General features: G+C 37.6%; 1 protein-coding gene across 3 annotated transcripts; it reads left to right on the top strand.

The window, feature by feature from the left end:
* The first annotated feature begins 615 nt into the window (after window positions 1–615).
* On the top strand, window positions 616–26,196 carry LOC113872308 (branched-chain-amino-acid aminotransferase-like protein 2). Of its 3 annotated transcripts, none has more exons than XM_027509760.1 (20): window positions 616–728; window positions 823–921; window positions 994–1,065; window positions 1,195–1,287; window positions 1,608–1,745; window positions 2,280–2,338; window positions 2,487–2,589; window positions 2,933–3,118; window positions 3,231–3,331; window positions 11,716–11,770; window positions 11,952–12,038; window positions 12,569–12,620; window positions 13,314–13,399; window positions 23,299–23,352; window positions 23,798–23,881; window positions 24,106–24,177; window positions 24,653–24,733; window positions 25,010–25,045; window positions 25,801–25,935; window positions 26,064–26,196. In XM_027509760.1, the coding sequence occupies exons 1-19, from the start codon at window positions 639–641 to the stop codon at window positions 25,927–25,929; spliced, it is 1,677 nt and encodes a 558-aa protein (XP_027365561.1). In that variant the 5' UTR covers window positions 616–638; the 3' UTR covers window positions 25,930–25,935; window positions 26,064–26,196. The 3 variants fall into 3 exon arrangements, with proteins under 3 accessions (XP_027365561.1, XP_027365563.1, XP_027365562.1); XM_027509761.1 differs by having other exon boundaries at window positions 628–712; XM_027509762.1 differs by lacking the exons at window positions 25,010–25,045; window positions 25,801–25,935; window positions 26,064–26,196 and having other exon boundaries at window positions 24,669–24,733.
* The last annotated feature ends 1,766 nt before the right edge of the window (window positions 26,197–27,962 follow it).

Here is a 27,962-nt window from a genome sequence, read left to right as displayed (position 1 = left end):
AAAATTTACTACTCTTTTACTAATGTTTTTGCTTGAGCAAAAATACTTCAAAAGAGCTATCCATTTCTATCACTAAATTTTGCTTGAACAATAGATTTTTTGCTTGAATGAGTGTTAATCCATTCTTACTTAATCTAAAAACACTCATTTTTTTTTAGGATGTTACATTTCAAATGTTCCTTTTTTATTTTTCTTTTTCATTTGTTTGTCTCTTTCAACAAAATCATGTTAATAAGATAATTCGCAATTCTAAGACAATACTTCAGTAATTTGTGCCAGCAGAAGGAAAAAAAAAAACCCAGAAAATATCAAGAATTACCATTTTATATACTCGTTACTCCAAACACCATTTGACTCAAGAAAAATAACAGAAGCTGCCAGCATGTTATTGCGCGGGCACTCCTAACGGTTATATGTTGAGTTTTGACTTTCCACACTGCTGCTCATTTCCAAACACTGCTTTAGCTGCTCACAGTATTGTATTTTTAATTAATCAATAGCGAATCATAGGTAGGTCGCGTGCGTCAAAAACAGTTTTATTATATAATTAATATTAATAAAAGGTGAGATTAAGAGGTGTGTCTAGTTATTTCTGAACTGTATAGCATCACGGTACTGATTAGTCTCTGAAATTGAAGATGGCGGAGAGTGTGCATGGAGTAGAGGTGATTCACTCATGGTCTGCTCCAACGTCTCTCGATACCCCTCTCATGTATTCTTTCGCACAGGTATCAGTATCACTATCACTCTCACTGTCGCTGATTCAACTATCATTCGCTCTTTCTTTCATAGATTCTTTCATCTGTTGCTAACTGTATTTAGAGGGATGACGTTGAAGTGCTTGATGAACCACTCTATGCTAATTTCCTTCGATTCAGTGGTGTCGATAGACCCTACAGGGACCAACTCCTCTCCAAAATGGTATCTATCTCTTCTCAATTACTCGATAATATTCCTCAATCCTAATGTTTGTTGTTGCTTCCATTCTAACAGGAATATGATGGAAACAAGGTCGTTAAGGACATTGTTTATCGTCCAGGAAACAAGAAATACAGATTCTGCAAGGTAAACAGCATCTCCTTTATCTTAATTTTGTTTGTTAAAAGACAAGTCTATAGAGAAGGAATCCAATGCCTTCATGGCTATAGTTTGATAGCTAACTAGTCATTGTTGTTACGATGATGTTGTATTCAGCATATATCGAAACAGAGGGTACGGGGATTGCCAGAGGATTTAATGAAGAAAGGAAAGCACTTCATTCTGATAAGAAATCCTCTTGACATATTGGTGAGTTGTTTTTCATTTTTATGAAAAAGAAAAAGCAAGAGGTCTTCTGTTTGTTTGCTCGTTTATCTCTGTATCGAAAGGCTAGTGCTGTATATACTGTTTCTCATATGCTTTGCAGTCTTCATCTAAACCATATGGATCTGTCTGCATTAAAAATTGTTTGGTGACATGCACTTACATTAGTGAACTTACATCTAAACCATGAACTTCTTGTTACAGTGTTCTGCATATATCATGTGATCACTTTCCTTGGTTTTACTATTCATTGGGTCAATGGCTGATGGTGGTTGTATGTTTTGCATGTGATTGTGTGCTTCCAGCCATCCTTTGAAGAGGTTGTCCCTTCCTCTTTCTTTGAGTTGGGTTTGGCCGAGCTGGTTTGTATCTACAATGAACTTTGCGAGCATGGAAAAGCACCACCTGTTATTGATGCTGCAGAACTTCAACAAGATCCTGAGGTATGTGAGCTCAATGAACATGCGTAATTCTTAATGAAGTATGAAATAAGGTCATGTTAGGTTCAGTAGAATGAGATGAAAGGAAGTGGGAATGAGAATGGGATAATTTTAATGGCTTTGAAATGTGAATACCATGGTTCTAGCCGAGATTTGTTACTACTGTTGCTGTGCATTTGTGTAGTACTAATATAAAGGAATTTTTGTTGTATGTTAGTTGCTGTCTAGACCCTTGTTTGACTTTGAAATCTCAATTGTAATGTTAGACCTGGAATCATTTGTCCTAAAAGATATGCGTAACATCTTTTAGATCAGAAAATACAATTTGAAAGCTCATCAATTATGTCAGTGAAACTCTATCAAAGCAGGTCAAGATGTTCTTTCAACATGTTTTGTAAATAATTTTTCTCTTTTCTATAAATTTCAGTTAAGTTTTATGTTTGCTGGGGGGATACATCAAATAGGTGGTTACACTTATACGCAAACCTAAATTCTATTTAAAATTTTGCATCAATTTATTATCTTACTAATTTGCAGGCAACTCTACGGGCTCTCTGCAATGATTTGGAGATTCCTTTTCAACCTGCAATGCTCAAGTATGCAGAGTTTTCATTTTGAAATATTTTTATGTGCTGCTATTGTTTCTCGTCTATCTTTTTCAATGTTTTCTTGTTAACAACTCCTGCGGCAAGTTTTATGCTTACATACATACATGAGAAGTGACAATTCTCTTGAACTTTCCAGTTGGGAAGCGGGTCCAAAACCTATAGATGGCTTGTGGGCCCCTTGGTGGTATAAAAATGTACATAAATCTACTGGTTTTAAAGAAGAAAGGAAGTATCCTCAGGTATGCAGCTGTTTTGTGGTGTGCCTTCAGTTTAGTTCCTGTTGCGTGGTGTCCAGGCCCATTATTTTGTTTGTAGTAATTATTTTTTTTCCCTTTGTTTGCACCATTGTCCATAACTAGTATAGTTCTATATCATCTTAGATGGATACATGCTTGGCATTTTATAGCTAGCTTTATGATTTCTTTCATTGTTAAAGACTAAATTCCATATGAAAATGAAGAGTTGAAGACAAGAGGTCTGTTTTTTTTCTTCTTTTTTCGGGGGGTTGTGGAAGATACTCTGATTGGAGTTCAGGTAAAAAATCCTGGATGAGTTTATGCTGTATTCTTTTTCCCTTTTCAGCCATTTCCCTTTTCTCTGTATGATTTGTTGGAGCAAAGTCTACCCTTGTACAATATGCTTCGGCGCCACGTGAAGAAGTCCTCCCTTCTAGGTCCTCCATTACCTCCTCCGGATCTTCCAGTTCCCGCAAATGAGAAATTGTTTGCCTGGGTTGGTGATGAGATTTTGCCACGTGAGAGTGCAAAGGTACTTTTCGTACAACATTTTATGGTCTCCTGTGAGTAGAATAAGGCATCTGATTTATGTGATTGATGCTCACATTCTCATGTTTTTTAATTGATATCGTGTGATGTTTCAGGTTTCTGTGTTTGATTCAGTTGTCCAAGGAGGTGATTCAGTTTGGGAGGGTCTTCGTGTGTATAATGGAAAGATATTTAAGCTTGAGGAACATCTAGACAGGTAACAGTGCAAACTTGGGAAATAGAAAGTGGATGCTGGATGCTCTCATTTTATTCAATAATGTCATAAACTGATAGCTGATTAACTAAACATGTATAGATTGAATGGTTGATGTAGTATAATCTATATATTAAATTAGTATGATTAGTACAACCTTATTTTATGATTAGCTTTCATGGCTTTGGTAGAAGTAGAGGCAAACTTTTTACAGCAAACTGCAACCTGCCACTTGTTGGTGTATTTGGTTGGAGTTTTAACTTATATTTTTAAGGAGGTTTGGCCTTTTTGAGGGGTTGAACAGTTTTTCTGCATTGGTTTTCTCTTTTTTCTCTATCATTTTCTGTTTTGTTCTTTTGTCAAGGAGGAGTCCTTATCAACCCTTTCTCTTTTTAACATTTTCGTATTAATGAATTTAACCTTTATATATATATATATATATATGAAAAATCTCTTTATAGTCTCATTTTTCATTGAGTAATGCTATTTCATCCAAAAATAACAAACCACAGCAAACCAACTTGTGTTAGATATCAAAGTTTCTTGTCCCTTTACTTTCAATCTGCAGCATTCCATCTTTTGTGGATATGATGCCAAATCACTTCTATGGGCTTCAATGGTACAAATGGTTGAATGACAGCATTTCTCGTACTCAAATTTTGGAGAATTTTTATAAACAATTTGTGATTGATGTAAGAAAAATCTGCTCCACTATGCTCCGATTTTCTTTAAAAAAAATTATTGAGCATTTCTCAACCAAACTAAATAGTTACATCACAATAAAAAGAACAAATTTTTATCGAGGAAAACTCTGTGTGTGCATTTCTGATTCAGTCTAGACTAATACTGTTAGGGTCTAGAGATGAAATTCAGATAGGGTTAAAGAAGAAAACAGAACTTTTATTAATTACTTGCAGAACTATGATTTCAAGAATCCCCCACAGCAATAGTTCCTCCCAGAGAATGAAATTCTTTGTTCTCTTATTCAAAGAAAACCAAAAACTCCCCCTAATAACCAAAACTGACTGCTTAAATAAAGAATAGCTAAACTAATCTAATCCATATTTCTTCTAACAAACTATCCCAAGCTTATCTTATTCAACATCCTAACTAACTTCCTAATAAGCTTATCTTATTCAAAATCCTCACTAACTTCCTAATAAGCCCTTGTTACTGATTATTGGATTTCTTCTAATGGGAATAAACCCGCCAACTCATGGACTTCGTTGGACTTACATCCAAGAGGCCTTCATTGTGGGTTTGGGTCCCATCAATACCACCCCTAGAACTTCCACTCTTGTCCTCAGGAGTGAAGGAAGGAAATTGACTCTTGATGACCAATGCCTCTTCCCAAGTAGCTTCCTCTACAGTAGACCCTTTCTACTGTACCATTATCAGTTTTTTCCGTTGACCACCTTGGGTAACAATTCGAGTAGCCAAAACAGCTTCTGGTTCCTTCTTCTATCATTAACTCCTCTAGTAAGGTGGCAGATGCAATCTTCTATCGTATGGCCTTCTTAAGTTGCGAAATGTGGAAAACCAGATGGAACTTTGAAGAGGCTGGAAGAGAAAGCTTGTACGATACCTCTCTTACACGTTGCAAAATCTGGAAGGGCCCAAAATACCTTGTGAAATTCTTTTGATTGATCCTGCGGATCACAAATTATTGCCTATGGGGCCTCAATTTGAGGAAAACCCAATCTCCAACTTTCAGCTTCATCTCCCTCCGATGGCGGTCTGCAAAACACTTCATATGCTGCTGGGCCTGTTCTAAATGGAAGTGCAATTGTCGCAGGGTCTCATCTCGGTCCTGAAGGTCATGTGCCACAGCCTCGACCCGCATCTCTCCTTCAATCAGTCTAGGAACTACCGGAGGCTTCCTCCCATACACTACTTCGAAAGGAGTGGTCCCAGCTGAGGAGTGATAAATCAGCCCAAGGGACTTAATGGGTCCAGTTTTTGGGCTGCTCCGATGGAAAACAGGAGAGATATGTTTCCAAACACCAGTTTACTATCTCGGTTTGACTATCTATTTGCGGCTGGTAAGCTGAGCTCATACGTAGCTGTGTTCCTTGCAACGCAAATAACTTTTTCGAAATAGTGCTCAGAAATATTGGATCACAGTCACTAAGTATGGATGCCAGCAACCCATGTAGTGGAACGACCTCCTTGAAAAAATTTTTGGCTACCCTTCTAGTTGTGTAGGGATGCTCCATAAGGATAAGATATGCATATTTAGAGAGACGATCCACCACAGCCAGTATTGCATCAACACCTAATGACTGTGGTAATCCGACTATGAAATCCAAGGAAATGTCCTCCCACACTTGAGAGGGAATTGGGAGGGGTTGGAGTAATCTACTAGGAGCTTCAGCCTCATACTTATTTCTTTGATAGATCTCACATTCCTGGACAAATTTTTGCACATGCTTCTTCATACCGACCTAATATAGATTTGCTGTTAAGCGCTTGTAGGTTCGTAGAAACCTGGAATGGCCCCTGATGGAAGAAGCGTGAAATTCATACAGCAGTTGGGGAATCAAGGAGGAAGAAGCTGGAATTACTAAACACCCTTTGTATTTCAGGACTCCTCCTACCAATGAGTACTCGTGTTTGGCATCCGGATCCTCCTCCAAAGTAGTGACAATTTGCTGCAGATGAGAGTCCCCTGAAATCTCATCTTGCAAATCTTGTTGCTACTCCCATACTGGAAAAGATGCAATTGTAGTAAGTTCCCATCATCGAGCCACCTTGACAACACATCTGCAGCTCTATTGGTGGATCTCGATTTATAAATGATTTCGAAACGATAGCCTATCAATTTTGCAAGCTAGCACTGTTGATTGGCTGAAACTACCCCTGCTGCAAGATATATTTACGACACTTTTGGTCCATAAGCACAAGGAATTCCCTCCCCAATAGATACTGCCTCTAGTGTTGGATAGCAAGGACCTCTAGTGTTGGGTAGTAAGGACAATTGCCATCAACTCTTTTTTATAAACCAACTTGGACAAATGGGCATCCGATAGAGATTTACTAAAGAAAGTAATGGGCTTCTGTTGTTGCATCAACATTGCTCCAATTCCTCTGCCTAAAGCGTCACATTCTACTTTGAATATTTCCCCAAAGTTTGGCAAGGTTAAAACAGGGGCTGTGCTGATAGCGGTCTTTAGGTCTTGAAAAGCCTTCTCAGCCTCAGTTCCCCACCTAAAGCCATCATTGCGGGTCAACTCTGTTAGGGACTGCACCATATTCCCGTAATTTTGGATGAACTTATGATAGTATCTTGTGAGTCCTAAGAAATCGCGTATCCCTTTAACACTTCAAGGGATAGGCCAAGCTAGAACACTTCGGACCTTGCTAGGATCAACATGCACCCTGCAGCCGACACAACATGGCCCAAGTACTCAACCTGTGCCCTTCCAAAGCAATATTTCTTCATATTAGTGACAAACTGATTAGCCTGTAGGGTTTGAAGGACCAAGGTCAGATGCTTCAAGTGTGAGTTCCAGTCCCTGCTGTACACCAATACATCGTCAAAGAATACCAATATGAATTTTCGTAGAAACGACCTAAAGATCAAGTTCATTGTTGATTTGAAGGTAGAAGAAACGTTTATCAACCTGAAGGACGTCACGAGGTACTCATAATGGCCCTCATGAGTGCGAAATGCGGTCTTATGATTGTCCTCATCCTGCGTATGGATTTGGTGATACCCCAACTTAAGGTCAAGTTTGAAGAAGTAGCGGGAGCCATACAATTCATCGAGCATTTGTCAACCATCAGAATTGGAAACTTGTTGGCAACCATCAAGGCATTCAAGGCACGGTAGTCAATACATATACACCAATTGTTATCCTTCTTCGGAAAAGGACTATAGCTTGGCCGAATAATTCCCTATGCTAGCAAGTCTTTCACTTGACGCTCAATCTCATCCTTGTAGCGGAGGGGATATCGGTACGGTCTTACGCTAATAGGCCCAGCTCTATCCTTGAGAATGATAGCGTGCTCCACGCCTTGGACTGGTAGAAGCCCTGTTGGCTCTCGAAAAATGTGCATGTTGGTCAAGCACCAATGTAATCTCCCTAATTTGTGATGACAAAAGAAAAGGTTACTCTAGCTCCTCCGTAGATGCCCCATACTGCCATGCCAAACCCTCGAGTCCCAATAATCGTTCCTCAACCAAGTTGTGTAGCAACGGTTGTTGCCATGACGCCTTTCTCTCTTGCGCGTGAACTCTTCGAAGTTCCACGGTTCTCCCTTGCCATTGGAAAGACATGGACATGCAGCTCTAGTCAATAGTAACTGTTCCGAATGTTCTCAACCACGCCACCTCAAGGATTAAGTCTATTCCTCCCAAGTCAAGGATATGCGCATCCACTGCCATTTTTATGGTTCCGACCTATAATGGAATTTGGGAGCATTTACCCCGAGTCATAACCTGGATGCTAGGACCTAAATCCGTGTTGAGCCTAAGAGAAGTAACTATTGTCGAGCTTATGAAATTTTCACTAGCCCCACTGTCAACAAGGACCAAGTCTGGGATGTGGCCTAAATTCCCTTCCCACTTAAAGGTGCCAACATGTTGCGGTCCAACTTGGCAAAGGCCCAACAGCCCAATAGTATTGCACTCTATCAAAACATCACCTTCGTCTTCTTCCGCTGCAATAGCCACGACCACACCATCCTCTCCTTGTTATTGCGAACAAAAGGTATAATACTTCGGTCTCTATTAAACGAGTGATTCCCTGAAGACGTAAGCGCATAATTGCCCTTGTTCTTGACTTCCGGAGTTTCCAAACCTCCCGATCCCAAACCTTGTTACCATAGACCTCTTCAAGCGCTCCCATGTGGCACGCCTTCCTTGTCTCTCCACAGATTAAACCAATGAATTGTATTACCACCCATACTCAATTTTGAGAGACAAATTTTCATCTCGTCCAAAGTACAATGGGCATTGAAATAAGTTTCAGCCCTGCAAATCCAACCAATGGGGTCCACCTCATCAAATTGAGGCAGTTCGACCTTCTTGATTGAGGCTCAGTAATCATCCCCATTTATCTCTGATAGGAGTCAGGCTCCTAACCCTAATATCTTTGTAAATACTAACTTAGACAAAGCCAAACCTTGGCTGGTGTACTCTAGAAGAAAGAGGACAGTTAATAATGTTAGTTAACAGTTAGCAGTTAACAGTAACAGCTAGGAGTTAGTTTTCTGTTTTAAGGCCAGTTATAAATAATAGCTGCGAGAATAGTGAGGGGTCTCTTTTTGAAAAGTAGTTTCTGAAATTAGGCAGAGAAAATTCTCTGAGGAGCTTTGCTCTGGGAAACAGAATTGTATACACAATATTCATCAATTCAATAAAGAATTCATAAAGATTAATTCTTTCTACCCTCTTTTTCTGGTGAACATAACATTGGTTCGACTTGCCGGATCCTTGGGGGAGAAACAAAAAGGTGTGGTCCAGCAAGAAATTTCAAGATGACGAAGCGTGGTGCAAATGAAGGTCAACGCAGTGATGCTGTTGAGGAAAGAATGAATTCCTTGGAGGAAAGATTGGATGTATTCATGGAAAAGCTGATTGGGAGGTCTTGAAGATTTGGTTCAGAACTTCATTGCCAAACATGATGATACGTTGGGACAGAATCTAGGACAAAGTAATTCATGTGCTGAAGAACAGGAAACATCGCATAATGCGGATGCTGATGTGTTAAATGAGTTTTGTTTGATGGCAAAGAAAGTGGAACTGCCATCATTCAATGGGACTGATCCAAGGGGATGGATCACGAGGGCTGAAACATATTTTGAAGTTCAAGGAATATCGGACTCCAACAAGATTAAACTTGCAAGATTGAGCATGGAGGGAGGAACAATGTACTGGTTCCAAACTTGGCTTGATTCTGAGACTGTTCCCAGCTGGGAATCTTTCAAAAATGCGCTGCGATTACGTTTTGGAGGGGGGCGTTTGGAGGATCCTTTCGGAGAGCTTGCTGACCTAAAACAGAAAGGGAGCATAGTTATACCTTCTACTTCCTCTTACATTCCTCAATTCTTGGAAGAATTCCATGCTTCTCTGGAGGGTGGACATTCAGGTTTTCTAAAAACTTATAGGAGGATTGCTCAAAATATTTACTGGGTGGGCATGAAAAAGAGAATCCTGGAGTTTATCAGAAGTTGTGATATCTACCAAAGACAAAAGTATGCAGCTACTTACCTAGGAGGTTTACTTCAGCCCCTACCTATTCCTTCTTTGGTATGGGATGCTATTTCATTGGACTTCATTACAGGGCTTCTGAAATCTAAAGGCTATGAGGCAGTTTTGGTAGTAGTAGACAGGTTGTCCAAATATGGGCATTTCATACTGCTTAAACATCCCTATATAGCAAGAACAGTAGCTGAGATTTTTGCTAAAGAAATAGTTTGTTTACATGGCATTCCCTCTTCAATTGTGAGTGACAGGGACCCACTCTTAATCAGCTCTTTTTGGAAAGAGCTCTTCAGATTACAGGGGACTAAGCTAAATATGAGTTCTTCTTATCATCCTGAAACGGATGGTCAAACAGAGGTTCTAAATAGGTGTCTTGAGACATATTTAAGGTGCTTTGCCTCTGAACAGCCAAGGAACTGGTCCCTATAGGTGCATTGGGCTGAATTCTGGTATAACACATCCTTCCACACTGCTGCAGCTGCTACTCCATTTGAAATTGTGTATGGCAGGCCTCCTCCAAGACTTGCCCGGTTCCTTCTTGGAGAAACAAAGGTACAACCGGTAGCCAGTGATCTACTAGACCGTGATGAAGCTCTTTCTCAATTGAAGTTTAACTTGCACAAGGCTCAGCAGCAAATGAAGCATTTTGCTGACAAGAAAAGAAGACCTATATCTTTTGAAGTTAGAGAGTTTGTTTTCTTAAAACTGTGTCCCCACAGGCAGCAAACAGTGGTCCGCAGGATCAATCCTAAACTTGCTGCTAGGTTCTATGGGCCCTACAAGATTTTGCAGAAAATTGGTGAGGTAGCTTATAAGCTACAGCTGCCTGAAACTTCAAGAGTGCATCCGGTATTTCATGTTTCTCAGTTAAAAAAGGCCATTGGTAACTACACTACCTCTCCTGATCTACCTAGAGGATTTGAAGTTGAACTTGAAGCCACAATTGAACCCGAAGCTGCTCTAGCCCAAAGAGAAGTTACTAAGGACAACACGCCTTGCAAACAATGGCTGATCAAGTGGAAGCACTGTCCTCTAGAGGATACTACTTCAGAAGATGAAGCTGTGCTGCTGAGCCAATTTCCTCACTTCAGACTTGAAGCCAAGTCTACTCTTCTAGAAGGGGAGAATGATAGGAGTCAGGGTCCTAACCCTAATATCTTCGTAAATACTAACTTAGACAAAGCCAAACCTTGGCTGGTGTACTCTAGAAGAAAGAGGACAGTTAATAATGTTAATTAGCAGTTAACAGTAACAGCTAGAAGTTAGTTTTCTGTTTTAAGGCCAGTTATAAATAATAGCTGCGAGAATAGTGAGGGGTCTCTTTTTAAAAAGTAGTTTCTGAAATTAGGCAGAGAAAATTCTCTGAGGAGCTTTGCTTTGGGAAACAGAATTGTATACACAATATTCATCAATTCAATAAAGAATTCATAAAGATTGTTTCTTTCTACCCTCTTTTTCTGGTGAACATAACAATCTCTCTCTTTCATTTCTTCCCTCATCAATGCTCGATAATCTGCAAAGGCAGTCTCCATGCTCTGAATTCTCGCATCTAGTGCTTCTATCTTTTTTGTCAATCTCGTGTGCATGGAAGGATAATCCGGCAGGTCAGACCAATTGTTAAGGTCCAGAGACGAAATTCAGAGAGGATTAAAGAAAGAAACAAAACTTTTATTAATTACTTGTAGAACTAGGATTACAAGAATCCCCTAGAGCGGTAGGTCCTCCCAAAAAATGAAATTCTCCATTCTCTTATTCAAAGAAAACCAAAAACTCCCCCTAATAACCAAAACTGACTGCTTAAATAAAGAATAGTTAAACTAATCTTATCCTTATCTCTTATAACAAACTATCCCAAGCTTATCTTATTCAAAATCCTAACTAACTTCCTAATAAGCTTATCTTATTGAAAATCCTCACTAACTTCTTAATAAGCCCTTGTTACTAATTATTGGATTTCTTCTTACGGGAATAAACCTGCCAAACCGTGGGCTTCGTCAAACTTGCATCCAAGAGGCCTTCATTGCGGGGTTTGGGTTCCATCATAAACAAGTGGATGTTTTTTGGTTATCTATGTTAGTTTCATTTCTTATTAGTTCAATTGAACTTGTTTGTTGATCATGGTAAAAACATAAGGTCTGCATCAATGTGGTTGATCTCTACATTTTATGCTTCTCATCAGGATGTTTGATTCAGCAAAAGCTTTGGCTTTTGAAAATGTTCCAACTCGAGACGAGGTGAGCCTGAAGATGCCTTGTGTTCTTCTATCATATTTCACTCAAAATGCCTACTTATTTTTTATATCCAAATAGACTCTGTCTGATGTGGATCTTACTGAAAAACAAAGAGCTTATTTTGTCTTTGGTCTTTCTTGTTTAGTTTTTACATAATGATGAATATGGTTGTAACAAATTGCAGATTAAAGAAGCTATTTTCAAAACCCTGATTAGGAATGGAATGTTTGACAATTCCCATATTCGACTTTCTCTAACACGAGGAAAGAAGGTTTTAATCTCTCACATTCTCTTTCATCATTTCAGTTATGTATTTTTTTTTTTTGTTGCTAATGATTCAGAAGTTCTATTTTATTCATCATTGACTTAGAAATGGCCAGCATTATATGGTTAAGACTACCAGGATTTTAGCATAAAATATATGAACAGAAAAATCCTGTGAACACGTTTCTTAATTTTATAGTCTTAAATAATTGACATGAAAACATAATAACAATAAAAAGATACAAATAAGTCCATTCAAAGCCCTATTGAATGAGAATTATATCCATAGATAATAATCTGAGTTTTTTGGTTAATGAGACCAATGAAACTTGCTGTGCTCTTAAGTAACTTTTTTTCTGCTGGTAAGGGTTATCGATGAACCCATAGTAAATATGCAATATGCTGAATGATAACGTGTTTCATTAATGGTGACTATATTTTATACCATTTGCAACCTTAGTCACGAAACCATAAGTTGTTTGTAATTCTATAGAGCACACTGTCTTTTAACTGACAAAAACATATTTTCTTCTCCAGGTTACTTCTGGGATGAGCCCCGCATTAAATCTGTATGGATGCACATTAATTGGTAACTTCCTATTCTTTCACTAAATATCAATGATGCTGGTACCAAAATATTTCTACTATTGAAAGAATATATCTATATCTGTTAGGAACCTAGAAATGGATTCTAAGTTTTTCAGAGAGAGATGACAGAAACAGAAATAGAAGGGGGTAACAGTATTTATTTTATGGTGTCCATTTTTTAATGGGAATGATATTTGTGATCTATCATAAAAAGTGACTGAGAGATAGAGAGAGCTGTAAAATATAGGATCCAAACTATGTGGATGAAATAGAGGAATGCTTCATGTGTTATTTGTGATTAAAACGGTGTCCCAATCTAAAGGGAAAATTTCACTGCACAATTACAAGATTATGGGATGTTTTATAGAACAGAATGCTATTTGGCAAAGTGCTAACAAGAGCATAAGTATTGTTAAGATGAGAATGCTATGTTGGCTGATGGCTAAACAAGAATAGATATGGTTAAGAACCAAAGTATTGGAAATAATGCTTTTAAGTTTTGAACCTATTTACTATGAAAGCATTTTGGTAATGGAAGAATGCTTCAGTTGTTTGCGGAGTTATGCTGAACAATATTTTTTTTTATTTTATTTTTCTTGTACAAGCTACCTAAATTGTTCCATAACTCAACAATTTGGCTTTTCAAATGGATATGGCATATTTTTCTGAAATTGGTCATTCTTAAAATATGCAGTGCTTGCTGAATGGAAGCCCCCTGTTTATGATAATGAACGTGGTATAGTTCTTGTAACAGCTACAACACGCCGTAATTCACCAAATGTAAGTTTCTTGTTTGTATACTTGTTAATTGAAAAGAAAATAGAAGTCAATTTGTATAAACTTTTCAACAAGCATTTATGGAAAAGTTAAACGAGGAAGCTTCTGCAAAGTGAAGTTGCATAAATTAAACTTAACTTATTAAATTGAGAAGTTTATCCAAGTTGGCTCAAAGTTGTTATTTTAACTGTTCTTGAATTATTGTTGAACTTTTTGATTTTTCAAATAATAGTTAACATCCAAACTTCTTTGGTTATATTACCTTGGTAGTACCATGATAGGAACGGGTATCCATACTGGTGTTGTAGCCTTATAAGAAGAAGTGTAGTTAGGAATACAGAAAAAATAGTAGGAGAGCAAAGATGGACCTAATCCTCTTAAATTCCCCTCACTGGTTGAATAGCCGTCCCCCCCCCCCAATCCAGCTACCTCCATAGTATCCTGCCTCCCCTTGCCTATCATACCCCCTTCTCCAATATCTTTTTGCTACCTGTCCATTCTGTTAGACTTCTCAAAATCAATTGCCTCTTGCTTCTGTGCTTCTTTTCCTTCTCTGGTCAACACGAAGAATTGGATGCCCATGATTTAGGGGCATGAACATCATAATCTCACTGTTTAAGAACTAATTTTTCAACATAGATATCGTTGGGTCCAAGCCAATTGGGCCTCTACTAAAAACATACCAGCGAAGGAGGGATAAAAAGGGGATTGTGGACAGGGAGGCTGTTAGGGAAGATTAATTGACTAACAAATTGAATGATGTGGAGGAGGGAGAGAGCGGCTGAGGGAGGGATATAAGTATTGATCAGAGTAAAGAGGTAGGAAATATCTGGGAAGTAATTGGGAGGTGGTTGCTGCCTAGGAGAAGTTTCCATTTCATCATTATTATGCTGTATTACCAGGGAGTTCCCTGATGCTACGGTGTTAATTCCATAAATACACTCAGTTCCTATCAAGTTGGTATTAGAGCTCCCGATCCTGGGAGCACCTGATGGTATCGACTCGAATGGAGAATCGATTAGAAAACGCCCAATGAAGGTTGGAGGGCCTGCAGGTTGCTATGCAGGAGGAGTTTAGGAGGCAGATGGATGAAATGATGACAGTGATGACCGCCAGGTTCGAATCAGCCTTACAAGTGGTGAGGGCGAAGAAGGAAGGTGAGAACAATAACCAGAGGGGGTGCCAATGGTGAGGGCGAGCTTGGAGGAGGGAGGAACAAGTGAAGCAAGTGGAAGTGCCTTACTTCGCAGGGGATGACCCATATGGATGGGTGTACAGGGTAGAGCGGTACTTTGAAATTAATAGCATTCCCGAAGCAGAGAAGGTGGATACTGTAGTGGTGTGTTTGGAGGGAAAGGCGCTCAACTGGTACCAATGGTGGGAATAGTGAGTTTTGATGATCTCATGGCCTGCGTTCTGACAGGCTTTGTTGGGGCGTTTTCGGTCATTATCATCGGAGAACCCATACGAAGCCTTAATGAGATTGAAACAAAGGGAACAGTTTTGGAGTACAGGGAACAATTGGAGCTATTTTCTGCTCCGCTCTGTTTCGTTGATGAAGAATTTATGATTGGGGCTTTCCTTAACAGTTTGAAGGAAGAGATTAAAGCAGAAGTAAGGTTGAGAGACTCTGGAGATTTGAGCACTCTCAAGGACATGGTGCAGAAGGTCGAAGAGAAAAATAGAGTATTAGGCCTTTCATATGGGCTTGTGTTGAAAGGGAGTGGGTCAATGAGTAATAAGCTATATTGGGCCGAAATGGGGGGAGCCTAATACGCGCCTAATCAGAGTTGGGCCAGAAGGAATGAACCCACCCCATCTTTCGGGTCCAGGGTTCCTAATCGCCCCAGTGGAGGCCTTGTCGAGACTCAAGGAAATTGAAATATTTCACGTGACTCCCCCATGACGAGCTTAAACCGAAGGGGCTTAGGGTTCAAGCAGCTTACCGAAGAGGAGGAAAACAAAAAGAGAAGGAGGAGGCTCTGTTTAATGATTTTCACCCGTCCATGTATGCCGCAACAAACAGCTTCACGTCATTTTGTTGGGGGGAAGAAAATGCTACCCAGGGCAACATTCCTGAGGAAGACGAATAGAGGAAGTAAATCTTCAACTAAACCCAAGTAGTATTGCTGGTATGACTTCGAAGAACTCACTGAAATTATGGGGACTGATCTCGGGTAAGAGGGTAATCGTGATGGTGGACTTGTGGGCATCGCACAACTTCTTGTCACCGGGCTTGGTAGAAGAGCTAAATATTCCCACAGAGGCCACAAAGGGGTACTTTGTTGAAGTGGGAGATGGGCAAAGGTTGGGAAGTCACGGGGTTTGTAGGGGGGTGGTGTTGGAATTACCCAATTTACAAGTAATTCAGGACTTTTTCTTGTTTGACTTGGTGAGGGGTGGATGTGGTTCTAGGGTATGAATGACTTAAGAGCTTAGGGGAATTTAGTGCTGACCTATGACAGCATTTGATTGAGGTGCACAAGGATGGGAAAACTATTGAGGTGAAAGGGGACGTGAGACTAGCACGGATAGTGGCTTCATTAAAGGCTATTAGAAAGGAGTTAAAAGGGGAGGCTGAGGCTTATTATGTAGAATTGGGCATGATCACATTAGGATGTACAGAGTTAACCACGTAGGTGGCAATGACAGCTCCAGAGGCTATAAGGGAGCTATTGAGGGAGTTTGGGGAGTTGTTTAAGGAGGGAACAACTCTCACACCCCCAAGGGAATGTGACCACACCGTAGTTTTGAAAAAGGGGGCTACCATTCCTAACATTCGCCCTTACCGACATCCTCATCGCCACAAGGAGGAGATTGAAAAATTCGTAAGGGATATGCTAGTAGTAGGCTTGATCAGACTCAGTACCTGCCCCTATTCTAGCCCACTGATTCTTGTCAAGAAAAAGGATGGTAGCTGGCACTTTTGTGTGGACTACCGTGCGCTTAACAGTCTCACAATTCCAAACAATTTCCCCTTCTCAGTCATTGAAGAACTGTTAGATGAGCTGGGAGGAGCCACAGTCTTCTCTAAACTCGACCTGAAGTCAGGTTACCACCAAATCTGCATGAGGCCAGAGGACATACTTAAAACAGCCTTTCGGATGCATGAAGGACACTACGAGTATATGGTAATGCCTTTCGGGTTAACCAATATCTCCTCAACGTTTCAATCATTAATGAATCAGATTTTTAAACCATATTTACATAAATTCGTACTAGTCTTTTTTGATGATATTTTAGTGTATAGCCCAGATTACTCTTCCCATATTGATCACTTGGGTGTAGTTCTTCATGTGCTAAGAAGCCAAGAGCTATGGATCAATGGTAAGAAGTGCAGTTTTGGAGAGTCACAGCTGGAGTATCTTGGGCACATAATATCCTCGGCTGGAATCTCTGCTGACCCTGCAAAAATTTCTGCTATGACTTGATGGCCAGCACCCAAGGACATTCGCAATCTGAGGGGATTCTTGGGGTTAACCGGGTACTACCGCCGCTTTGTTCAGAATTATGGTACATAAAGTATATCTCAAAAATATTATGGTACATAAAGTATATCTCAAAATATTTAATAATTCTGTTTAGCCCTAAGAGCAGTTCTCACCCTATATTTATATAAGGGTAGTAATCATTAGAATTTCAAACAAAAGTAGTGCATTGCTCTAAGGAGTTCGACCATGTGCCTTAAACAACGACTCAATGAGTTGGACCCAAGGTCATCATCACACAAAAGGCACACTATCGCTAGGCTAGATTGTAGAGCCACGTGTCCTCTTCTAATAGTAAGATCTATACCTCGATTAAGTCTCGGTTTATCTGCACACACCCACACATGCAACAAACAAACAACCAAAGAAAAAAAAAAGTACAAAACACACAAGAGGGTGAGTCCATATACTCAATTAAAACAATTAAGCCATACAATAATTCAAGATGTACATTCACAATCTTTCTACCTCAACAATTCATCATTGGGTAACAGTCACGTATGCAGGATGATGCATGATGCAAGTCATTTATGAGTTTCTCTCTTGTTTAGTCTCATGATGTGATGTATGGGGATCTCAATCACTTACAATATCATCATCATAATTGTTTAATGTCAGAGGTAGTCGGAGGACTCCATTCCCTACTTCACATCCAAGCACATTAAAATCATATATCACTTTGTCGACAATAAACGCTAAAGGTGTCCCATTCAAGAATGGACCTACCATGACCCTGGTAACGGGTGTTCACGTCAGGATTGGTAAGGGTTTGCTAGCAACGTAACCCAGTCACATTGAGCTACTCTGTGCCATTGGGTCATCCTCCTTTACTACCCCCAAGGTTAGCCATGAACCTAACACAAGCGCCCCACAACTGTGCCAACTGTAGCCTCGACAATTCTTTCTATTTATGCTACCCATGCATCAGTTTCCTAGAGTAGGACCTATGTATTACATATTATATTTGATTTGTCAAGTTTTCTCCAATTTATTTTATTAACCTCGTGTGCTGAAACCTTGTTCTATATTAGGGAAAGTAAAGAAATAAGTGATTTTGTATTCTTTCTTCCTACAAGATTATATTCTAATCCGACTATGTCGTATAAAAATATAGTCTCAATACTTTACTTATAGGGGTTGCAAATTTGTTTCACTTTAGTCTAACATCTCATAAAGTTAAACACATACATGTTCGTTGCTCATCAAAATAGTACAATATTTCCTTTCTGTGCTTACGTGGACTATATATATATATTATTATTATTATTCAATTTTTACTAGTCATTAGAGGAAGACCAGTACTTAATATATATTAATCCTCACATGCATAAGTAAAATTATAAGTCTTCATGTAAATATTTAGTTTAGACCGACACAAGGGGAATATTAATATATATACTTATCCAAAATTAATATATATTCTACATGTGGAGGTAAGGTTAACATATGTACATGCTTTTTATTCTCATCAATACAAAACTGGAATCAGTAATCACGCATCTATCTCAGGCAATATGTAAATAAAGGATATGTATATACGTGTAAAAGTGGATGATTCAATACATCCTCTTTACACAGAAGTAAAACATCATATGTAATTAATTTATTTGTATGTTGAAGTCATCATCTGTTTCTCAATCTCTTCCTACTATCACTAATTGTGATGCAATGGCATTTTGACGCACATGAGACAACATTGTACCAAGAATTTAGGTACTCCCACCTCATTACACTAAATAACAGGAGTCGGAGAGATTTATTCATTTTTTAGGTCCTTTTTAGCTATGTTTATGATTTAACATTATTTAGGGAGGAAGTAGAGAAATGTTATTCCTCTTCCTATTCTGAACTTATGCATAAAATGTAATATTCAAGAGAAAAGAATTATTTGTTTTTACTGCAATTAACAGATATCAAGAAGTCAATTACTCTGGCACATACGTTACTAGTAACTTAAAGATTTAATATCGTCCTTAAAGTGTAATCTCGTGATTTCAGTCAAGGACAACCACATGTGATTATGTTCCTTCATTCACCCAGATGTTGTTAGTATTTAAATATTACCTTATTTACACTTGTTTCCTTTTGTATTGGCTTTTATATAGCAGTAAAATTGACACACACACACACACATTATACTGCTTACATAAATTCACCTGTCATACCCAAATTCAATACCTTTATTCTACATTCATTAGATTCAGATTTGGTAACATGCATGAGTAAAAATCGTAACACATCAACGTCAGTACCACCATATTCATGTATTAAACACTTTTAAGCAGAGTCAGAATTAACATATACTAGTCATACATACACCAAGTTCACTATTTACGAATATGCAGAAGTGAAATTGATACACATGATTCAAGTTCATCATTAACCATATTTGAGGGTAAAAGTAAAAAATATTTGGTCTTATTAGTTAAATTGTTTCAATTTATGTTATATTGCTCATACCATAGATTTTATCAAAGAAAAAGTATTAAGCGGATTTTTAATTTATAATGGGCTCCCCCCTTATCTTGGTGAGTGAAGTAGTCCGCAGGTTCTTTTTCTTGGACTTCTCTATGTCAGAATTTGAAATTTTTTGGTTCGTTGTGTTCCTAATTCAGAGAGGAGTTTATCAGAATTCTGAGTTAAAATGGCCAAGAGATAGTATTTTTAAAAATTCAGAAACAGTCATGCACTTATTGTAGAAAACCGAAAAAACTTCATATTTGTACAATATTTATAAAATTAAGTGTAACGACTTCAAACGAAGTCCAAATCACGATCCGTAAATTTATTTAGAAAGCTAAGATCCTAAGTATCAAAATCAGCTTTTAAAAATTAAATTTTGATGCACAGAAAAGTGCAGAAAAATCAAAACTTACTGCTGTTCACGCAGGTTTATCAGCTTTGCACTATTTTTGTAATTCATATCGTAACGAAGTCTAAAATTAACATAAAAATATTTGTTGGAAAGCTATTTTCATATAGTTTATGAAAATAAAATTTGTTTTGGTTGAAACAACTCTATTCAGAGGGCATAAAAATTATTTCTTTATAGTATTTCTGCATAAACGTAAAAACAAAGGTGTTCACATATTCTATGTGTTTGAAGGGGCACAGATTTGAGCCCAAGATATGCCGTTAGAAAGATAAATTTATTAATTATGTAACTCGGCTGAAGAGAGGTAGAATGTGCTGGATGGTGGCTCGGTTTTGATAATACAGGGAGAAGGATGCAGAGAAAAAAATGATTGCCTTGATGCAGTCTCAGTAATTTCTTAGTGAAAGGTTTGGTAGCTTGAATTATGGTGATGAGATGGACGTGCACTGTCACTCCTTCCCAATCACTCAGACTACGTTGAAAGAACAAGGGGAGTTTCTACTATTAATTACAAGGTGGAGTTTAACAAGGAATTTTTTCCAAGTACCGTGCAGCGGCTAACAATTTTGAAGAAGCGTGAAAGCTATAATGAATAGAAGAATGGGTACTGGTGTAGCATTTATGGGATGTAAAAGTATAGAGCAATAACGCTGTTCTGTCCTCTCTTAGCACGCACACGAGCATGCAGTCCAGCCACCTAATTACCAAATCCAACAGTGGGGAAATACATGTGCAGTACAAACAAGAAGCCACCTACACCCTTTTCATGCATTGAGTAAGTGGAGTGATCCTATGTGTAACTTAAATACAAGGCCAGTTGTACTCCTTTCATGCAGCAAGGGAGTGGTGTCTAGAAGTGAAAGAATAATAAAGAAAGAGTAACAAAATGATTGTTGCATTATACATGACGTGACACCATGGGAGAATTCGGCAGTTCTGCTTCTCTTCTAGGGACATACTTATACATACATCTTAGCCAACACCATTTTATAATTATGGTTTGTTAGGTGATTTTCCTTAGGTAGACTTGTAAACGATTTAATAAGGAATGTCCCAATTGAACAAAGAGAAGCCTAATAACCATAAGTCCCAATGTGCTGCACTACATGATTAAGGCTCAGCTATAAAACTATAAATGTTGCACGTTGATGCTGCGTAATTATATGTAGATGCTAGACAGACTGTTCAAACAATTCGTTTATGCAGATTTTTATATCAAAATTCAACTTAGCTATATTTAACTCACGTAAGAACTGTGTATTTCCTATACATGGTTACCAAGGTTAATATATATTTTACGTAGAGGCAACTACTCATTATATACGGAGGCGATCATTTATTATAGGTAGATATAACAATTTATTATATGTAGAGGAAAAATTAACGACTGCAGTTCACACATCTGACCCGGCATTTCCTTTGTGCAGAGATGAAATTAATACAAATACATAGGTTATACATACACATCCAACTCAGCACTTATTTACTTGCAGAGTCATACCTCTTATGTGAGCATTTAATATTTACTTTTCACAGAGATCCCATCAACACATGCACTTTACATACGTATTCATCTAAGTCATTGTTCACCTTATGCAGAGGCAAAATCAACCTAGGTATGTTATGCAGAAACAAATTAATATGTGTACCTGCACTTGATTTAATATTTTCCTGATGCAGAATCAGAATCAGCATTTGTTATTTATACACATATCATCCATAAATTCTCACACGCAGAAGTTGGATATACATATAAATATATATATATACACACACACACATATTCTATAGCATCAGTATATACCACATGTACATGTATATCTTAGCGTAGTATTTTATCTTTTGCAGAAGCAACACAGTACGCATATAATACCATATACATGTCCCGAACTCATCTTCCGTCGAGTACAGAGGAAGGATTCACATGCATATTCTGTACATATGTATTGAAGTTGTTTCATCCAACATGCAAAGATAAGATCAGTCCATACACTAAAATTTTTCAAACACACTAAACTCATTATCCATAACATGCAGAGGTAGAAATTAGTACACACTTACCACGTCCATTTAAATTTATTACTTGTTATATGCAGTGGCAGGGTCAATGTGCACATATTGTACTCATTCATTGAATCCATTATTTATCTCATACTGAGGTAAGAATCAACACATTCCATAGAATCATAAAATCAAGGTCATTCACATAGCAACACAAAAGATAAGAATAAAAAGAAAGAAAGAAAAATTCCTTCACAAAAATTAAGTCTCTAAATACTTCCCATAAACTTAGGGAGATCAGGTTCATAAAACTAATAATTCATAGAATTAGGGATGTTACAGCAGGCAGATAAGGTACGGCGAGAAGTGGAATATCAGATTGGGGACAAAGTGTAGTTGAAGGCTCGACCATATAGGTTGAAGTCATTGGCAAAGAGGGTGAATGAAAAATTGAGCCCCAGATTTTATGGCCCCTTTTGTGTGGAAGAAAAATATAGGAGCTGTTGCTTATAAGATATCGTTGCCAGAATCATCCCGAGTGCATCCTATTTTTCATGTTTCCCAGCTTAAGAGGGCCCCCTACTAGTCAACCCAATCAAGCTCTACCCCCATTTTTAATAGAAGAATTTGAGCTCCAAGTTGAGCTTGAAGAGGTGCTGGATGCCCGGAAACTCATGAATGGGTGCTAGGAGGTTCTAATTAAATGGAAGAGTCTGCCTAAGGAGGACAGCACGTGGGAAGACTTTGATTTGCTGCAGGCTATATTCCTGCACTTCAACCTTGAGGACAAGGTTCCTCTCAATGGGGGGGGGGGTATTGTTGGGTCCAAGCCAATTGGGCCTCTACTAAAAACATACCAGCGAAGGAGGGGTAAAAAGGGGATTGTGGGCAGGGAGGCTGTTAGGGAAGATTCTAACGGACTAACAAATTGAATAACGTGGAGGAGGGAGAGAGCGGCTGAGGGAGGGATATAAGGTAATTGATCAAAGTGAAGAGGTAGGAAATATCTGGGAAGTGATTGGGAGGTGGCTGCTGCCTAGGAGAAGTTTCTATTTCATCATTATTACCTTTCTGCTATTTTCATTTTTTCTGCTGTATTACCAGGGAGTTCCCTGAGATTTCGGTGTTAATTCCATAAATACACTCAGTTCCTATCAGATTTCACATATGTAAGAGCAGGAAAAAGGTGCCAATTGTCTAAGCAGAGCAAAGTTATAATATCCAGAATTAAAATTTTGATGTTTGTTGTGTCAGCATATCTGTAGGCATGTTTAGATCAGATAGAAGAGAAATTTATTAACGTTAGTACTGAATCTACTGGTATTGACAAATGTGATTGATGTTGTCTTGTTTAACTCTAGTGTATGAAATTCTTCTGAAATTATTTTGCCATTATAATAATTGAAGTCTCACAGAATTGCTTGGGATATAGCTTTTAATACATGAGATTAATCCAAAACCAACTAAATTTCTGCTTGAGTGGTACTCGTTTAATTCTGTCCTGTTGACTGTCTCTTCCCCTTTTATTTGTTTACCAGAATTTGGATTCAAAGATTCATCACAATAACCTCCTCAATAACATACTTGCAAAGGTAATTTTCTGTTCTTCTCATGAGATTTTACATGTAATTATTACAGCAAAATGTGTCAGATAATGAATAATATTGCTAGTAGATTATATACTATTGTAACAAGGATGGCAGTTGAGCTTATCATGAATTTTGAATTTCGATAGGCTATTCTTTAGATCAGTATCAATCTTATTGTGGGCAATGTTTTATACTAAAAAAAATGCAATTTACTTTCTTACCCATGATGATTTGGTCTTAATTTGAGAGGGGTTTTTATGATATTATGATTGCAGAAACACGTTGATGATTTGTTGATACAGGAAGGGATGTATGTAGCATTGTGAAAATTTGATTAACTGTTGCAACCACGAGAAAACTGTTGTTTTAAACATCTTTACATGCATATCATTCTGAATATTATCTCTTACAGCTTATCTGAAAAATGTTATTATTTGGCCTGATGCAGATTGAAGGCAATAATGCAAAAGCAGATGATGCAGTCATGCTTGACAAAGATGGTTATGCATCTGAAACCAATGCAACAAATATCGTATGCTGTCAGTCAACTTTGGTCTTTGTTCTCTATTTTGTGAATTATATGCCAGGGTTTCCTAGATAGCAAGGAGGTGGTTCTTGGAGTTTAAGCCCTGAGCTATTGATTTATGCACAACTTTAAAAGGAGAGAAACAAAAATGGTTTTTGTATTTCTTTTTGCAACGGAGAATGGAAGGCTTCCACATAAAATTAATTAATATAGTTTTTTACTTCGTGCAGTTCATAGTTAAAAAGGGCCGTGTTTTGACACCACATGCTGATTACTGTCTTCCTGGCATTACTCGAGCAACTGTAAGTTGTATAGGTTCACTTTATTTTTATACCAATCTACGTTTCATACTTGTATATACTGTTAGAGTTGGAACCCCTGTTTCACTTGCTTTAACATAACAGTAACAAAGGTGCAAGTGTGAGAAGTAGAATAACATATAATAATAGATTTTTAATATGTATGACCAAGATCTAGTAAAACTAAGAATTTGACAATGAAAAAGCCTTTGAAGGGAACGCCAGCATGAGATGGCTCCCAAATACCATTTTGAACCAATGGTAGTGCTCATATTCAGCATCTTATTTATTTACTGGTAATGGAAGCATTTTGTTGTCATAAAATAAATATTTGAAGAAAATGGAGAAGATAAATGTAAAGCATGATCTTTATATATAATTTCATTCAGCAGGTACTAAATTATTTTCTATAACATTTTAGATTATGTTCATTATTTTATTCTGACACTGATGAAACTCAACTGTTTCACAATTTAAGGTAATGGATCTTGTAGTGAAAGAGCAGTTTATCTTAGAAGAGCGGAGAATCAGCCTCTCAGAAGTGCATACCGCAGATGAGGTTTAACTAAAATATCTACTATTCCAAAAATCTTAGAATTTTTAAATTTTCTTTTATTTTTTTCATTGAATAATATTTGTGGCTCAAGTATAGAAATGAGGGATATATTAGGAAAACCAAGTTATATTTCTAACGTATAAAAACGTTAGTTTCTTGTACCACACTGTCAGATGTCATTACATAATATTTGTTCCGTCTCTCTCTTTCTGTCACCCCCTCTCCCTTGGTTCGAAGATTCAAATTTCTACTTTTGATAACTAGAAGATTGCCTTGCAGATATGGACAACAGGAACGATGGGAGAACTAAGCCCAGTAAGTGCCTTAAACTTTTATGAATTTTCTCTGTAGTATGTTATCTAACATGATAGATTACTCAGTTTGGGTTTTGTGTTCCTCCTAGTTTTCTCAATGGTTTATGTGCCTCATTTTAGAATATTGATAGATCCCTTTCAGTATCGATTTCACAAAGGGTTGTCAAAGCTGGAAGCATGTTGATTGGTTACCACATGATAGTGGCCAACATTTATGTCTCATAGCCCATTCAGTCACTGCATTTTGATGGTGTCCGTATTACTAGCAAGTCTCATAGCCCATTAATTAGCCCAGATAATGTATGTACTTACTTACATTGGTTAAAATAAAAGGTGAATTCATGTAGAGCTCAAGCTTTCACGATTTTGAACTCTCATAAGCGGCATTGATTTTTTTAATTAATCATTAAATCGCAATTCTATTGATGGGAGCTCAACCTCAAGAACTTGAGTTCTCCACACACTTAACCATGAAATGTAAATGCTCCCCTTAACCAGTGCAACTCGAGAGATCTTATTGATGAAATGCTCAGAACTCCTTGGTCTTTAATCCATTAGCTCCAATATAACTAGTCTGACCTGATCCCTTTGAAAGTTGACAAGCATGCCCATCAGTTATTTATCTGACTGGTTTGAGTTCCTACAAGTGCTATTAGCAACATGATTCAGAATTCGATATTCAACTAACTTGGCTTCTTGCAGCCATTTAGTAGTTAGTTATTTGCTCACATGATATGCATATGGTACCACTTCCAGGTAGTGAAGGTCGATGGACGCACAATTGGTAATGGAAAAGTGGGGCCGGTAACTAGAAAGTTGCAAGGTGCTTATAAAAAGTTGACAGAACAGTCAGGTGTACCGATACCGAGCTACCTCGAAACTTGAAAAGGGGTACAATCTTTTTCTGAGAGTGCTCAGTCTCAGCTATGCAAACAACATTTGGACTTTTCTATATCACTTTTTGCGCTTGATTTTCATAATCTGTGTTTTTTTTCCCCAGAATTTCTTTCAGTCTGCAGTTGGAACCTGGAAAGTGAGTGAAAATTGCTGGCGTGGCATTACTTGAAAGCAACTGAGCTTAGTTCTTTTCTCTCATCGATAGTGGAAATGGATTATTTTATATTCTACTTATTGGCTCCAAAACAAATAAAAAAAAATTATCAGGTTATAATGTAAGTTAAAAAAGGGTTTATATCCTTTATAATGTACTTTTCACTGCATAAGATTTCAACCATAAAGTAATGAGGTATGTTACAATGTAAAATTTTGTTAAATTTCAAAGGCGAGATCAAATTCTGCACCTCTCTATCCTAAAATTTTAAACTTGCGAGGATGCTAACAATTTAACTTTCATATTAAATTACACATTAGGAATCTTCATCAATGGAAATTGAGTTTATTTCTTAGATCTGAATCATATGTCTAGGTTATTGAGATCTTAGGAATAAGTATCATAATCTAATAATCATATAATTTTCAGAACTTAATGCAATATTTGATTGAATTTCATCTAAGGAATTAGGGAGGTTTAATTAGGTATTAGGATCAATGAGGTAAGGAATTATCCTTTGGTTAAAGAAGGAAAATTGATTATCAATCAATTAGAATTCTTAAGAGTCCAGAACATTATTACATTGCAATAAAAAATATGGTGAAGTGATTCCTAACTATTTTTTATATAACATTTTAATACAAAATTCGTATTCTGTTTTACTGTATTTTTCAAATTTCTGCACTTTATTGTTTTTGTTCTCAAATGATTCAAAACATCTTCAATATTCGATTGGCTCAACTAGTTATTGATTTATGAAGTAGTAATTGATAGACCTAATCCCTGAGGACGATACTTGACACTCATATTGATTTTTAAATTTTATTACTTGCTACAACTACCTAGTACATTTGCTAGTTAGTTCTCTAATTATGTGACAGCATCCCTATTCTTAGTAAGCTTTATAGAAGATTTTCTATCTTTTAATGAAGGCCGAAGTAATGACACACAACCCATTAACGACGATAAGCCAAAAAATGAGTTATTTGTTGCAATGAGATGTCGATAGCACAATTTAAAAGTTGAGTAAATTATTACCTTAGTTCTAAATTTTTTAAGTCTTTTTTAATTAACTTTTAAATTTAAATACTTTATTTTAGAATTTAGGTTAAAATTCTTGTGATTTCTATCAAAGTAGTCTCTTTCATTAGTAAACATAAGTAATATTTATGAAAAATGTTCATGTGACACATTAGATATTAAATTAGTATGTAGTTATTAACTGGGCTAATGTTATTAGTTACATAATAGATGTTATATAAATAACATTTTTTTGCTAATAAACGGAGCTTACCAGTCTAAACAACAAGAATCCTTACATAGAGGGTCTAAAATAGTAGCAATTATAGGAATCTCTTGTTAACAAAAGAACCAAGGGGAGGGAGGGGACTTAAACTGACAAAGGGGGACATGAGGTCAAGACCCATTTTTGCCATAGAATCGGCACAAAGGTTTTCCTCTCTACAAATATGATTCAACCTAACAAACCTAATCTATCTAAGGGACTCTCTAATGTCCCAAACACGATTCCAACCTTCAATCTTACTCACAGACAGCTTTGGAGACAATTTGATCGATGGAAAAGGGTTTGGGGTCAAGAGAATTGCGAGAGAAGGATATTCTGGTCGTGATATTCTCGCTACAGCGAGACATCTTCCCTCGCTACAGCGAGATTGACACCCCTTCTCGCTACAGTGAAAATATCAGAGAAAATCGCACTCTAGTTTCTGTAGAATCTTGTTGCAGCGAGACTACAACCCAAAAATCCACCATCTTTGTTGCCTTCTCGCTACAGCGAGGAGCCTCTCGCTGTAGCGAGAACGCAACAGAATTCCAAACTCGCCTAGGGCCTTCTCACTACAGCGAG

Source organism: Abrus precatorius, unplaced genomic scaffold (genome assembly GCF_003935025.1).
Source record: "Abrus precatorius isolate BTA unplaced genomic scaffold, Abrus_2018 Scaffold7, whole genome shotgun sequence".
In the NCBI taxonomy this organism is placed as follows: Eukaryota; Viridiplantae; Streptophyta; class Magnoliopsida; order Fabales; family Fabaceae; genus Abrus; species Abrus precatorius.
This window is presented reverse-complemented; position numbering and strand designations above follow the sequence as displayed.

Coding starts and splice junctions, on each gene's coding strand:
- LOC113872308 (XM_027509760.1), top strand. CDS start 639: ATGGCGGAGAGTGTGCATGGAGTAGAGGTGATTCACTCATGGTCTGCT. Junction 922..993: donor ACCAACTCCTCTCCAAAATG/GTATCTATCTCT, acceptor CCATTCTAACAG/GAATATGATGGAAACAAGGT. Junction 12,621..13,313: donor GTATGGATGCACATTAATTG/GTAACTTCCTAT, acceptor TAAAATATGCAG/TGCTTGCTGAATGGAAGCCC.